The following is a 14721-nucleotide window of genomic DNA, read 5'->3' as shown; positions in this document are numbered from 1 at the left end:
TTCAATTTCTTTTTTGTTTATGTTTTTATTTGATGTTAGTCATATGCCTAACAACTTCAAACATTCTTGAAAAAAGTATTCATGATATATAGATATGAATATATAAAATGCAAAACCATGGCCTCCTTTTTGTATTACTCTTGACAAAGTAAGTCTCCATATTTTTTTGGTCTCCATATTTCCATATGCCCACCTTGTCTGTCACCTTAAAGTATGTTAAAATGTAAGCTTTTTAAAAAAAGATGAAGTGTTTTATTCATTGTATTTTTATCTACAGCATCTAGTACAGTGTCTAATATAGAGAAGGTTCTTAATAAGTACTGACTAATTGGTTCATATATGTTTTTAATAAAATTCTCAACTTCCTCATTCCTTGCAATAATTATATTCATGGTATTTATTCATTATCACCTATTAATCACGAATACTGCAATATAAAATTACCTGGGTTTCTCATAAAATGGGGTTTCCTTTTGACACAAAATAAAATTAACCTTGCCAGTTTCCTTATTTGCCTCTCTAAGGAAAACCTGTGAGCCATATTTCCAGTTAGCTATAGCTTTTTTATCTTCTGGTTTCACTTATGGTGTGAATATCAATATTGGTAATTCAGTTTTACTAGTAAGTACCATGATCCCTGATTGGTCACTGGACTCAATAATCATTTTGGAGTACTGATAATTTAATGTTTCTAGTTTACCTAAAAACTGTGCTTGATTGCCCCATCTCTCCTTTGCTTTGTTTCTGTTGTGGAAATAGAAAGGGATTACCCAGAAATAAAAGTTATTTATATTTTTCTTTTTTTATGGCTGAAAAGTTCATCACCAGGTAGCCACCCTTTTGTAGTTAGCCAGTTTGACCCTCAGAAAGCAGGCCCAGTTTCATGCCAGGGCTGTAGGTTACTTGAAATCTTGCCCAGAATGGTAGAACACACTGCCAGCTTTTGTGCTCAGCCAACTTACAAGCTAACCTTTATGCTGTGATAAGTAAGACCTTGTAGAAATACAACCTCAGCAGTTGAAAACAACAGAATCAAAGTGCCAACCATGTATAGTGTATTTTAAAGGTCACATCGAAGCAGAAACCATTTATTTTTTCCAAAGGGTTTTATTTGAAATGGCCAGTATAGAGATATAATTTTGACTAAAGAAATTAGAAAGAAGAGTTTATCTCCTTAAATGAGATGTCACATCCTATTACTTTTTAAGAAAATGCAAATTTTTAACTTTTAAATGAAAGAGAAAATAATCAGTGTGTCCCAATTTATATTATTTTGTTTGTTTTGAACCACTTTTGAAGACTTTGACATAGTTTAATCAGTATTTTCTTTTAATAGTAATATTTCTTTTTCATGCAATTTAAAAATTATAACCAACATATTTACATTTAAAAAGTAAATGTAACTATCTTGTATATAGATTGTCAGTTATCACTATTGTTTTATTCATAATATTATTATTGGGTATTTTGGAAAGAGACTAAATTTCTCTTATATTTTTGTCATATTATTAATCTTTTTCAGCTGCCCAAGCTGATAAATGCCAATTTTCCAGCTGACCCTGAGAAGATATCTATTTTTGGACATTCTATGGGAGGCCATGGAGCTCTGATTTGTGCTTTGAAGAATCCTGGAAAATACAAAGTAAAGTTATCTCAGTGTTAAAATGGTTAATATTTATTACTGATTTATTAAGGTTGAATTTGGGATTCATTTGTTTTTGTAGTATTGACATTAGAATTTTCCAGGTTCAGTGATTAGAAATAAAAAAAGATATCTTCATATTTTTCGTTGGAAATTTTTGCTAATGTCAGAAGCAAATTCTACCTTCAGCTCCAGATCTAACTTATTGTCTATGTATTATATATAATCTAAAATACAATTTTCCTAAACCATGTATTGATATGGTGAAATAAGTCTCTTTTACTAGTTATTCACCAGGAATATTGTGAAATACGATTTAGTACTGTCAAGTACTGTAGAGATCCTCCAGTCCAGTATCCTCATTTTCTAGATAATGACTCTGATACTCAAAGAAGTGATTTACGTAAGATCACATAGATATCAAGGTACATAGGCATCATTTGAATGTAGGCCTTCTGTCTTTATATCCATTGCTTTTTACACATTATTTGAATTGCTTATTTTTGTTCAGTCAGTTTTCATCATTTAAAAACCTTGGCTACTCAGAATTGATTCAGAGATATTAATGATCTGAATAACATAACTACCCCTCTACCATTCTATCAGAAGCAGCTTGGTAAATTTAAGTTCACTTATAATAGTGTAGAACTTCTTTATTCTTTTATGTTTAGCGATTTATAATGAATTCATGTCAAATATCAATACAACTAAATTTAATTTCTATAAAGTATTTTCAATATATAAAAACTTTAACTGTTTAGTTATTTTTATTTGAGTGTCAAGTTTCTTTTCGCTTAATTCACTTTTCCTTTTATATGACAGTAGAGATTTTTTATTCATTAACATATTTTTAAGCAATCCTAAATTCTTTAGATGAGTGTTAACTTTATCTTTTGCCTATTCTGAGTATTACATATTTTCTTGTCAGTTAGTAGTAACTTTGAGTCCTCTATGTTCAGCCCATTGAAGAATGGAGAGCAGTTTGTTAGGGGGAGTTGCAAAGGAAATTGTAAATATTGTCCTTGGCTGGAACAATATTTTGCTATGCTTTGAATCTTTATGTTGAGCTAGCAGCTTTTGATCTTAAAATCAGAGGACTTTCACAGTTTGTTTTATATATATATATATATATATATATATATTTATATTTATATATATATTTATATTTATATATATATATATATATATATATATATATATATATATATATATATATATATATATATATATATATATTTATATATATTTATATATAAATGTATAACCCCAAGGGATTAGTTACTAAATTATTCCAAATCTCTGACTCAGGGTTGAAAACACTTATAATAGAGGCTTCTTTGTAAGATATATTTAATTATTGCCAAGATTTGTTTTGAAATTGAACCAATTTCTTTTCATGGTGGATTTTTTAAAAGTCAAACATCTTTTCAGTGTGCAATAAAGCAATTTTCTATTAATGAAAAATAGAATATGTTTACATTTTTCATGTTTGAAAAAAGATAATTTAAATCTAATAGAAACTACAAGATTATGTATGAGGTATAAGACAAAAATTCTTTGAGACATTATAATATTTCCACTCAGAATTTCAACCCATATAAAACAACCTGGTAAATGTTTGCTAGTGGTATAGAATTCAAAATAATATGAAAAAAATTTGTACCATTATTAGTAATAATGCTATTTAAATTCCAGTATATCTTTCTTAATAACATAGGGTATTTCAGAATTAAATGTCATTTATTCATCAAGAATCTGTTATGATATCACAACAAATTATTTTTGGTGGACATAATCAGCAGAAAGAAGAATGTTAAATATAAACTTCCTTTTAATCAATGTACTTATTTGATGAATAATAATTTATTGCTTTGTGTTATTTCAGCACCCACAATTTACTTGCAGGTTACCTGAATATTCAGTGGGCCATTCTGGCCCTTGAGATATTTACAATCAAAACCAAAGATAATTCAAGAAAATTATTCCTAAACCTTTTTATAAGTCAGTAGCTTTTTAGTCATTTTCAATATATCAATCCAAATGTTGTCTTCCAAAATGATTGATTTTAAAACGTGGTTTCTTTGTTTCTGAAGTCTGTGTCAGCATTCTCTCCAATCTGCAATCCAATTCTCTGTCCTTGGGGTAAAAAGGCCTTCAGTGGATATTTAGGATCAGATAAAAGTAAGTGGGAGGTAGGTACTAAATAATTCATACCTTATATATTGAAGTCTTAAAAAAATTAAACAAACTTGAGATTTTACATAGCCGTACTTGAGTTCTAGCTCACATTTAAGGAATAAATTTCATAGTAGAATGTATAAATATAAATAAATGAGTGTGCATAAAATTATGAAACGTTTGATTTTTAACAATGACTAATTATAATAGATAACCTAAAAAGAGGATGTTCCAATAATAGTCTTGAATGACAAAAAGGCAGTTTGTACTTATCATTATTGCAAAAAGTCTATAGTCTATTATTTCTTATAAAATTTAGATTAACCCACATTTTTACTGTATCTGTGACAATGCTATGTATTCAGTCAGACTATGACAAGAGCCTAGTTATGTATGAGGATTTCTTTGTTAATAACATGAGTGCTGATTTGAATTAAAAATACCTGATGGAGAAGTTAGGAAGTTTTTTTTGTTTGTTTTGTTTTTTTAAGAAACAGATTTGTATTTAGAATACGTATTTATGGACAAAAATAAATGAAGTTGCTTATTCATAGATGGAGAAGGGAGAAAAAAGAAAAATCATATGATATGACAAGAAGTAGAATAATACTAGTGTGGGTTTTTGAGATTTGCACAGGAGATAGTGTTTCTGGTTGGAATAGGGAGTGCCCAGATGGGAAGGAAAATAAAGCAATTAAAAACATCTTTTAAAATGATTTGATCTTTTTATTGGATTTGGGAGGTAACAGAGTTAGAATTATAAGGAAAAGTTGTGAGCTAAAGAATGCTCAAGGAAGATGATCCTTGTTTTTTGAGGAGCACTAATAAATTGGGAACTTGAATCTAGGAAGCTTTTTAACAAAAAACCTTAAAAATTATCTCGAAATATACAAATATATAAGTATTTAGTAGCTTCACTTTAGAGATATAATCATGTTTCAGATTTAATCAGCCTTATAATCTGCATTGCTTTTAATTTCTGGTTCATTTAGCCAGTGTACCTGGCTTAGTTAGATATACTGTCTCCAGGGTACTTTATGTTCTAGAATTCTTCTTTTTTAAGCATTGTAAAAAATGAGTTGAATTTTTCCTTTGATTTATAGGCATATGATGCCACTCATCTTGTGAAGTCTTATCCAGATTCTAAGTTGGACATATTAATTGATCAAGGAAAGGATGACCAGTTCCTTAAAGATGGGCAGTTACTTCCTGACAACTTTATAGCTGCCTGTGCAGAGAGGAAAATTCCAGTTGTTTTTAGATTGCAAGAAGTAAGTATTAGCAAAGCAGATTATTTCTCTTGAATGTGTGTTCTATAATCTGAATCAAAAAAGCACTGTCAGAGCTTTTTCTTTGATCTGAATTTGATCTCACTCTAATATTTCTGATGTGTCCTTTTAAGGCATATTTGAAAATTAATGTCCCATTGGGTTACAATTAATTTCTGTGTCAAATACTGTGTAGAGACAATTTAAAGAAAAGAGATATTTTTGACAGAAGTATTGTGTAAAAGAAGTTGCTATAGTTTTTATGACTACGACCATCTCATTAACATAGTAAAAATAAGTTATATAGCAACACTAAACACCTAATAACTAAAAGCTAGAATTTTGGATCATTAACTATTTCTAACCTTTCTACAATTTTTGCCTTTAACCATTCATTCTACCATGGTTGGAATAGAAGACTGTCATTCAAACAGAATTTTTTTTTATTGGGTGTCTACTGTCTAAGAGGGAGAAAGTTGTATCTGTAGCAGGACTTTGCTTCTTTGAATTTAGAAATGTTTCTTTCTGGGGTTTTTTTTCTGAGGCTGGGGTTAAGTGACTTGCCCAGGGTCACACAGCTAGGAAGTGTTAAGTGTCTGAGACCAGATTTGAACTCGGGTCCTCCTGAATTCAAGGCTGGTGCTCTATCCACTGCACCACCTAGCTGCCCCTAGAAGTGTTTCTTAAGGTATAAAAGAAAGATGAAACATAGAGTACACAGTTCAGATAACAATAATAATATAAAAACCTTTATGACACTTAAGGGATTACAAACTACTTTATATAAAAATTATCAGATTTTTTGCTCATAAGATCTCTGAGAGGTAGGTTTTATTATTATCTCCATTTTCCAGATATGTAAACTAGAACAGGATAAGTGAGTTACCAGGGTCACACATCTAGTGTCTAAGGTCAATTTGAACTTAAGTTTTTCTGACACCAATTCCTGTGCTCTTTTTTAACTATACCACATACCTGTCTTAATCAAAGATGCAGTATAAGTACTATCAGCAGGGGGAAAATATTTGTTTCCCTCTTAGAAATGCAAGTAAATGAGGTCAGTAATAACAATGAGTTTTTATTAACACTTTGATTCTTTCTATCTGGAAATTCTCTAGCTTATATTTTTGAAGAACTTTGATAAAAATATTCTCTTTAATGATAGTATTTTTAGAGAAGTCTTGATCTTTTTATTCTTTTATAAGAGCATGAGGTAAATATGTAGTAATGTGAGTTAGTGTTTTCCATCCATCTTATTTCAATATTCACATGGCTCTCATTGATGTAAATTTTTGTACTCTCCATGAATGCAATTGGCCATCTCACACTGAGCTATTTTTGTCCATGTCTTCCAATAAGTCCTCTATGTAGCAGTGGTTTTAAATCTTTTTGGGTATTTTGCAGTGGGTTTTTTTTATACTGAAAAATACCATGTTTTAATGATATTTTTTTATATCCATTTTTAAGGAGTAACTATCTTATAGTAGTTGTACTACTTTTTTGTTGATTGAGAAAATACATGACTAGGAATGATTCTATGACTTCAAATTTTTACAAGATTTACCCAGTGCTCTAGAGGCCTTTGTCTAACTGTCTTGACATCCCATAGCTAATAGTGCAGCATTTGCATTATTCACCATTTTCACGTATTCACAATAAATTCTTTTATTCTTATTACATGGCTAGCCTCCTTTTCTTTTTTTTTTAAATGATAATAGCTTTTTATTTTTCAAAATACATGTAAAGATAATTTTAAACATTCACTCATGCAAAAATATTTTTCCCTCTCCTTCCCCCTTCCCTAGACAGCAAGTAATCCAATATAGGTTAAACATGTGCAATTTTTCTAAACATATTTCCACATTTATCACGCTGTGCAAGAAAAGTCACATTAAAAAAAAAGCCCAACACGCTAACAACAAAAAGGTGAAAATAGTGTTCAGTGTTCCACATTCAGTCTCCATAGTTCTCTCTCTGGATACAGATGGCTCCCTCCATCACAAATCTATTCGAATTGATCTGAATCACTTCACTCTTGAAAAGAGCCACGTCCATCAGAATTGATATTGTTGCCTTGTACCATCAGTGATCTCCTGGTTCTGCTCATTTCACTTAGCATTAGTCCATGTAAGTCTCTCCAGACCTCTCTGGTCATTTCTAACAGAACAACAATATTTCATAGCATTCATAGACCACAACTTATTCAGCCATTCTCCAAATGATGAGATTCACTCCATTTCAGTCTCCTTTTCTGACCATACATTTCATGGGTGTTATATATATCTGCTTTGGGTATTTTATATATCTGCTTGTGTGACAGTCCTGGTTGGTAATATGTGCAACTTACTATATCTTCATTACCCTTTCTAGGATTAGCAAGGTTGACTTATCCTAAGCTGTGGTATTCTCTGTTTTTTCCGCCCTGTATTATCAACAAATCAATACTAACCTTTGAAAAACAAGGCCTTGGGGCAGCAAGGTGGCGCAGTGGATAGAGCACCAGCCCTGAGGTCAGGAGGACCTGAGTTCAAATGTGACCTCAGACACTTAACACTTCCTAGCTGTGTGACCCTGGGCAAGTCACTTAACCTTAATTGCCTCAGGAAAAAAAAAAGAAAAGAAAAACAAGAGCTTATGTCAGCCTCTTTTCCCATTCAATTCTAGACATAGCTTATTGCTCAGTTATTTATCCAGTACACACACACACACACACACACACACACACACACACACGCACGCGCGCGCGCGCGCTCTCTCTCTCGCTCTCTCTCTTCGGGCATTACTCAATGAGCTTCCCATTCAGAGAGTAATCCTTCTTTCTCCATCTAGTTTTACCTGTGTAAAACAATCTTTTTTGAGAGGGTACAGCAAGTCTTATTAAAGAGGCCCTGTAGCATCCAGGTAACCTCCAAACTGTTGCATCCAGAGTGATCCCTCTTGCCTTTGGATAATTTGAGTTATCTTCTGTGGCAGTTTTAGGCACCTTTGATTTGCATGTAATGATTAAAATGATTGATTTGCTCTGTAATGATTAAAAGATCATTGAATAAAGATATTTCTACAGTTACAACCACCCAGGAATCTGGATAAAATGCTTCCAAGGAACTTTGTAAGATCTTAACTAAAGCCCTGGAAACGCCTTGTTGGAAAAGATCTGCTAAATCTGGTCTTTTTTTTATAACCAGCAGCTCATCTTTCAGGCAACTGTATGACTGTGAAAATGTGTTCTGCTGGCAAATCCAGCCTGTTCTTTGTTCTTCCTTTCACCAAGGATATCTTCACTATATCTGTATCAGACATGTCAAATGTTGCTGCCTGCAACACTGGAGTGTTGACTGAAACAGACTAAAGAGAACAACACAAGATATAATGCTATCTTTCTTATTATCTTTTAATAGTTAATATATTCCCTACAAGGATCCTTATATATGGATTAGTGACCCTCATTTCTATTTGTTTCACCTTGGTATAGATCATTCCCATAAAGATTTTAAAGAGATGAGAAATTGTGGGTCTGTATAGTTTCTCCAAATCACTTTTTTGGTAGTAACATTAGCCATAATTTTTTTTTCTGGTTCAGTGTTTTCCTCTCTTTGATTTATCTTAGAATATTGATCCCTCTTTGCTTTCATAATTATTTCCTTGGTCATGGATTTTTGTCTGTTTCTGTCTGTTGAAGTCTTCCTGACTTCATCTTTATGTCTCTCATTTCTGCTTTCTCAGGTGGCACTCTGGAGCCTGAGCTCATGTCAGCTGTGTGGGGATCATTATATTAATACTGATGATAAAAATAGATCCCTACAAAGTTACTGGTGGATCAGTTCCATTTTGCTTCTGTTTGTTGACCTTATTTCTCTAAATTTTCTTTGACTTCTCTGGGGCAACTCAGGTAAAGGTTTCTGCCCACCATTTTCCTTCCCACTATGCTTGGCTATTTTATGAGGTCCCACAACTCATAGTCTTCCCCCATCCTTCCTCATGATATTTTACAAATGAGGTTATATACCCAATTAATGTTGCCCTTGACTGCCATGTGTCTGCTTGATAATTCAGTCACCAAGCATTCATTAATATCTGCTATTGTAGGCTTTGTGCCAGGGATCAGAGTCAGATACAAATTGAAAGAATCTTCAGGGGACTTAGGTTCTTTTATTTTTATTTTTTTAATAAATGTGGGTTCTTTTCCCTTCTTAATGATTTTTTAAAAAAACTTTTTAATAATAGCTTTTTATTTTCAAAATACATGCACAGATAATTTTCAACATTCATCCTTGCAAAACTTTGTGTGCCAAATTTTTCTCCCACTGTTCCTTCTATCTTCCCCTCCTAGATAGCAAGTAATCCAGTATAGGTTAATATGTGCAGTTCCTCTAAACTAATTTCCTCATTTATCATTCTGCCCAAGAAAAATTAGCTCAAAAGGGAAAAAAATTAAAAATTAAAAAAGCGCAAGTAAACAGCGACAAAAAAAGTACAAATACTCTGTTGTGATCCACACTCAGTCCCCACAATCCTCTCTCAGGATGCAGGTGGTTCTCTCCATCACAAGCCACCTCATTGCTGAAAAGAGCCAGGGGTTAGGTTCTTTTAGAGGAATTGTGTGTGTGTGTATAAATTTACATGCAAGTAAACACAGGATCATGTGGAGAGGAGGTCTAAATCTTTCTGAGTTAAGGTCTAGCACTATATCCATTCTACCATCCACTGCCCTGACAAATGATAGATACTATATTATGGTTTATTTCCTTCTCTTTATCCTTGAAACATAAAATGGGAAAATCCTATTTTAAATTTAAAAATGAACATGGAAAATAATCATGTTGCATAAGGTTTTAATTTTTAAAAGCATGAAGTATATTTTATTGACAACAATAAAATGAACGATAAAACTCCAGTTCATTAGGTAATTCATTTAATAAAGTGATTTTTAAAAATGTCAAATAAATATTAACACAATTTTATAAATATATCATTACAGTAAAAAAACAAAAAGAAACCAAAAACCTTATCTCTTTTCAAAAACTTGAAATAGAAACATCTGGTGCATTGCTCCAGAGAGAAGAGAATTATATTTGATTTCATTTTTCTTTAAATTTCTCTTTTAAGAATAGAAAAGGGGCAGCTAGATGGCACAGTGGATAGAGCATCAGCCTTGAATTCAGGAGGACCAGAGTTCAAATCTGGTCTCAGACACTTAACACTTTCTAGCTGTGTGACCTTGGGCAAGTCAGTTAATCACAATTGCCTCATTCAAAAAAAAATAATAAAAATAAAAACAGAAATAAAATATATTAAGAATAGGAAAATAAAATATCACTCATTTAAAAAAATTTTTTTTTTTTTTTGAGGCTGGGGTTAAGTGACTTGCCCAGGGTCACATAGCTAGGAAGTGTTAAGTGTCTGAGACCAGATTTGAACTTGGGTCCTCCTGAATTCAAGGCTGGTGCTCTATCCACTGTGCCACCTAGCTGGCCCCTCATTTAAATATTTTAAATCTTCCAAATGAGTCCAATAGTATATTAAAGAAGTTTAGCCATAAGTGGTAATGCAGGTTGTGTGTATCTAAGTAGATTATGCTTCTTTGCTGCATTTCAGTCCAGGGACTGTGCTAGGAAATTATGATATGACTTCAAGAGTGTTAGCCTTCAAACACTTAGAACTTAGGGAGATTGTAGAAGGGACAAAATGAACAGTGAGGGGAGAAACTCATTATTTTCTAATATCTTTCTTCTTGGCAGCCAATCAACTTGTTAGTTTAGACTGAGACCAGGGCCAAGATAAAGTATTCTTGCAACAACTCCAGAGTAAGAAAACATTGAAATTGCTGTGGCCCAGTTCATTGTTCAGCTAAGACACAATTTTTCCTTGGCTTTTATTCTGGCAAGATCAGAGTAAGTCTGGCTTGCACAGTCTAAACTAGGTTTTGTTTAGGCTTTCTATAATGAATAAACAAATGAATGGAAATGTTCTGGGCCATGACTCCAGAATCAGTCTCAGATAAAACCTGTATTGATTTAGGGTTTGCCCAAAAACTGAAAACTTGATTATGTGCTTAAAAAAAAAAAGTTTTGTCTAATACTGAAATTTAGTCAATTCCCCTTATTTTGTTAGTATGAGTAAAATTGGGTTCAGAAAGATTAAATGATTTATGGCAAAACAAGGATTAAAATTCAGGATTCTAAAAACTGGGAAAGTACCATGGGAGCAGGGTCTGATAGCCAAGTGTATATTTATATTTATATCATATCATCATATATAATATAATACATAATAAACAAAAACTTTCAATCCTGTGATGAGCCTATCCAAACTTGGACAGGATCATCTTCAAATGATTGGTCCATCACTTTTAGCCTTAATTTTTTTATTTAAAGTTATTTTTATTTACAAAACATATGCATGGGTAATTTTTCAACATTGCCCCTTGCATAACCCTCTGTTCCAAATTTTCCCCTTCTTCCCCTTACCTCCTCCTTTATGGCAGGTAGAACAATACATGTTAAATATGTTAAAATGTATGTTAAATCCAGTTATATTGCTGCACAAGAAAAAAGGGGAAAAAACTGAGAAAGAAAACAAAATGCAAGCAAATAACAGAAAGAGTGAAAATACTATGTTGTGTTCCACACTCAGTTCTCACAGTCCTCTCTCTGGGTGTATATGGCTCTCTTCATCACTGAACAATTGAAACTGGATTGAATCATCTCATTGTTGAAGAGAGCCACATCCATCAGAACCGATCATTGCATAGTCTTGTTGTTGCCGTGTTCAGTGATCTCCTGGTCCTGCTCATTTCCCTCAGTCTCAGTTGATGCAAGTCTCTCCAGGCCTCTCTGTATTCCTCCTGCTGGTCATTTCTTACAGAACAATAATATTCCATAACATTCATATACCACAATTTACCCAACCATTCTCCAGTTGATAGACATCCATTCATTTTCCAGTTTCTTGCCACTACAAAAAGGGCTGCCACAAACATGTTTGTACCATAGCCTTAATTTTTAAGCATTTCTAGGGAAAATGAAAGGATATACTGGAAAGCAGGGCTAGTTCAAAAGACAAAAAATACAACTGCTCAAGAGAAGCAGAGTCAATAAAAAGGACCATTTATATGATGGTGAGAGGTGAGGAATAGGTGGACTGTGACACAAATTGAGCCAGAGAAGAATCTCACATTAAACAAAGTATAAGATTTACTAAATGCTTATTATGTGCCAAGCACTGGAGGAAAGAATTATAAAAGGCAAAACAGTTCTTACTCTCAAACATTCTAATTGGGAAGGGCAACATGTAGAAGGGAGTGATGGCCTTGGAGGGGCGTTTTGTTCATGGAAGTTGCAGGAATGATAAATAAAGTCATAGAGTAATCAATTGACCAGTCCTTTCCAGAATTGCTAGTTCTGATTTGATGGTTTTCTTTCTCTTGCCTTGGGAACAAAACCTCCTCTATCTCAGGAAGTTAAGTCTAGTGCAAAAATATGGTTAAGTGTTGCTGCTGCTCTTAAACTTATTGTTTAATGGAGAGGGAGAGAAATAGGTCCTTAACTAACATGGAACAAATAACTTACATAGAAATAGACTTCTTGGATCTCTTTTAGTGAGGAGCAGAGGCATCTGAAAAGGAAGCACAGAGCAGGCCGCTAGCCAAGTCTTTAGAGATCACACTATTCCTCTTAACACAGTCTCTTACTGCACAGGACATATTCCTTGAGTTTGAGAAAGCCAAGCAGCATCCAGGTAGTGCCCCGAAGGGACCTAATTAACAAACTCTTGTTGAGTGACTCATAGGTGGCATATACTATCATTCTGTTTTGTGCCAATGTCTCCACATCATTGGAAAATTATTATTTGAGAACTGCCTTTTTTAGAAATTTTAAAATTAGAATTTTCAAATTTAGAATTTTTAGAATTATGGATCTAAGATACCTTTGCTATCTAGGAAAAGATATTATTTGTGTGACTGTTTTCTCCAAAAATTTTTTTCTATGTATATATTTATAATTTGAGAGTCATTTCTTTATTGATTGGTATCCCCATTATACAACTTGAAATTAAGTTTCTTTCTTCTCTATGTTTATGAATCTCCACAAATGATATCATGATTGTTGGGAATGCCAGCAGCATTTTTACTCCACACAGGATATTAAACTTCATTAATGTACTGATATCTTCTCTTAGCATATTAACAAAATGGTGATATAAGCCAATCTTTGTGGAATGCTAATTTTTTCTTCATTTAAAAAAAATTAAAATGTTACAAAGTACATTGTGAATTGAATATAAAATAAAAATTTCAAAGTATGTATATAGAAATCCTTTTACTTTTTATTGTGAACTTCTTTTCAAGCAAACAAAATGGATGGAATGAAGCCAAATTTTTAGTCCTTATTATTGTTTTGCATATGTTTTAGCTGTCTTGGTGATGAGTGTCTTTGCATGTTTTCTATTCCAGGGATATGATCATAACTACTACTTCATTGCAACTTTTGTTAATGATCACATCAGACATCATGCAAAATATTTGAACGCATAAAGCTTCCTATACAAGTAATTTCACAATATAAAAGTTACCAGGAAAACTGAACTTTTGAAAAGATAGAATTGTACATGAAAAATTACTGCTTGTGAACATTCACTTCTAATTTTCATCAAAGGCTAAACAAATTCTGAATAAATATATACAATCAGGCAGTCTGATTCCTTTTTGTTTCCCCTAAGTATCCTGATAGAAGACATGTCATAACCTGAGGACATTTTGAAATCCTTGTAAAATCAAGTTTAAAGAATCACAGAATATGTAAATGACCACAGTTGACTGTAAAGAATACAGTGATTAGAGCACCTGGGGACTTAAAAGTTGTTGGGTTTTGGATGTATTAGTTCTTAGAGAACTAATTATGAAATTATATCTCAGTAACTGAATAAAGAGACAGTGCATTGACCTTGCTTGTGCTAAATGTTTTCTCTTAAGCTTATTTAAGGATAAAAGAATTGTTTACCACAAATGGTTGATTGAAATAAATAAAATGATTGAAGTGACTTATCTCTGAAAATACCTCTGTGTCAACTACACATATAGGCATACAAGGAACTCAACATGCTGAATTAGCAAAGAATTCTAAGGAACAGTTAGGGAGGAGGCAAACCAGAACAAAGCAGTGTCACTAAAAACCCAGAGAGGAAACAATACAGGCTCTAAGGCCTGCTCTTCTAACAGGTGAGCTCCCTGCCAGGTCTCTCTTTCCTTACTTGGGCATGTTTGAAAGCAATAACAAAGGAACCACTTGATAGTGGGAGTTAGAAGATTCAAGACAGTGGGAATGATTAATGATGGAGTCAGCAAGAGAAGATAGGAGGAGATTAAATCAAGTGCATATGCAGAGGGATTGTAGCTGACAAGGAGAAGGGACACCTCATTGTCAACAATGGAGGGAAGGAGAGAGAGAGAGAGAGAATAGCAGGCTGTTTTAAGGTGAAAAGAATTCCATCAAATGGCCTCACTTTTTTTCAAGAAAGTAAGAGGCAAGGTCCTCAGCAGAAGTGGGGATGGGAGGAGTTGAGGGAGAAGGACTGTATCATTTTGAGAAAGAACGAGGTCTAGATTAGCTTCTATGGGAAGGAAAATAAATTCTT

The 14721-nt window shown here is 33.0% G+C and overlaps 1 protein-coding gene across 6 annotated transcripts in view; it reads left to right on the top strand.

The window, feature by feature from the left end:
- ESD (esterase D) overlaps nt 1–14125 on the top strand; it is a 30296-nt gene extending 16171 nt beyond the window's left edge. For all 6 annotated transcript variants that reach the window (XM_074304728.1, XM_074304725.1, XM_074304724.1 and 3 more), the window contains exons 7-10: nt 1523–1642; nt 3736–3834; nt 4924–5091; nt 13541–14125. In XM_074304728.1, the coding sequence (XP_074160829.1) occupies nt 1523–1642; nt 3736–3834; nt 4924–5091; nt 13541–13621 (468 nt within the window). In that variant the 3' untranslated portion in view covers nt 13622–14125. The remainder of the gene's footprint in view (nt 1–1522; nt 1643–3735; nt 3835–4923; nt 5092–13540) is intronic.
- Nucleotides 14126–14721: the final 596 nt, after the last annotated feature.

Source organism: Sminthopsis crassicaudata, chromosome 3 (assembly GCF_048593235.1).
Source record: "Sminthopsis crassicaudata isolate SCR6 chromosome 3, ASM4859323v1, whole genome shotgun sequence".
NCBI lineage: Eukaryota > Metazoa > Chordata > Mammalia > Dasyuromorphia > Dasyuridae > Sminthopsis > Sminthopsis crassicaudata.
The sequence above is the reverse complement of the archived record's forward strand: the minus strand, read 5'-3'. Positions and strand labels throughout refer to the sequence as shown.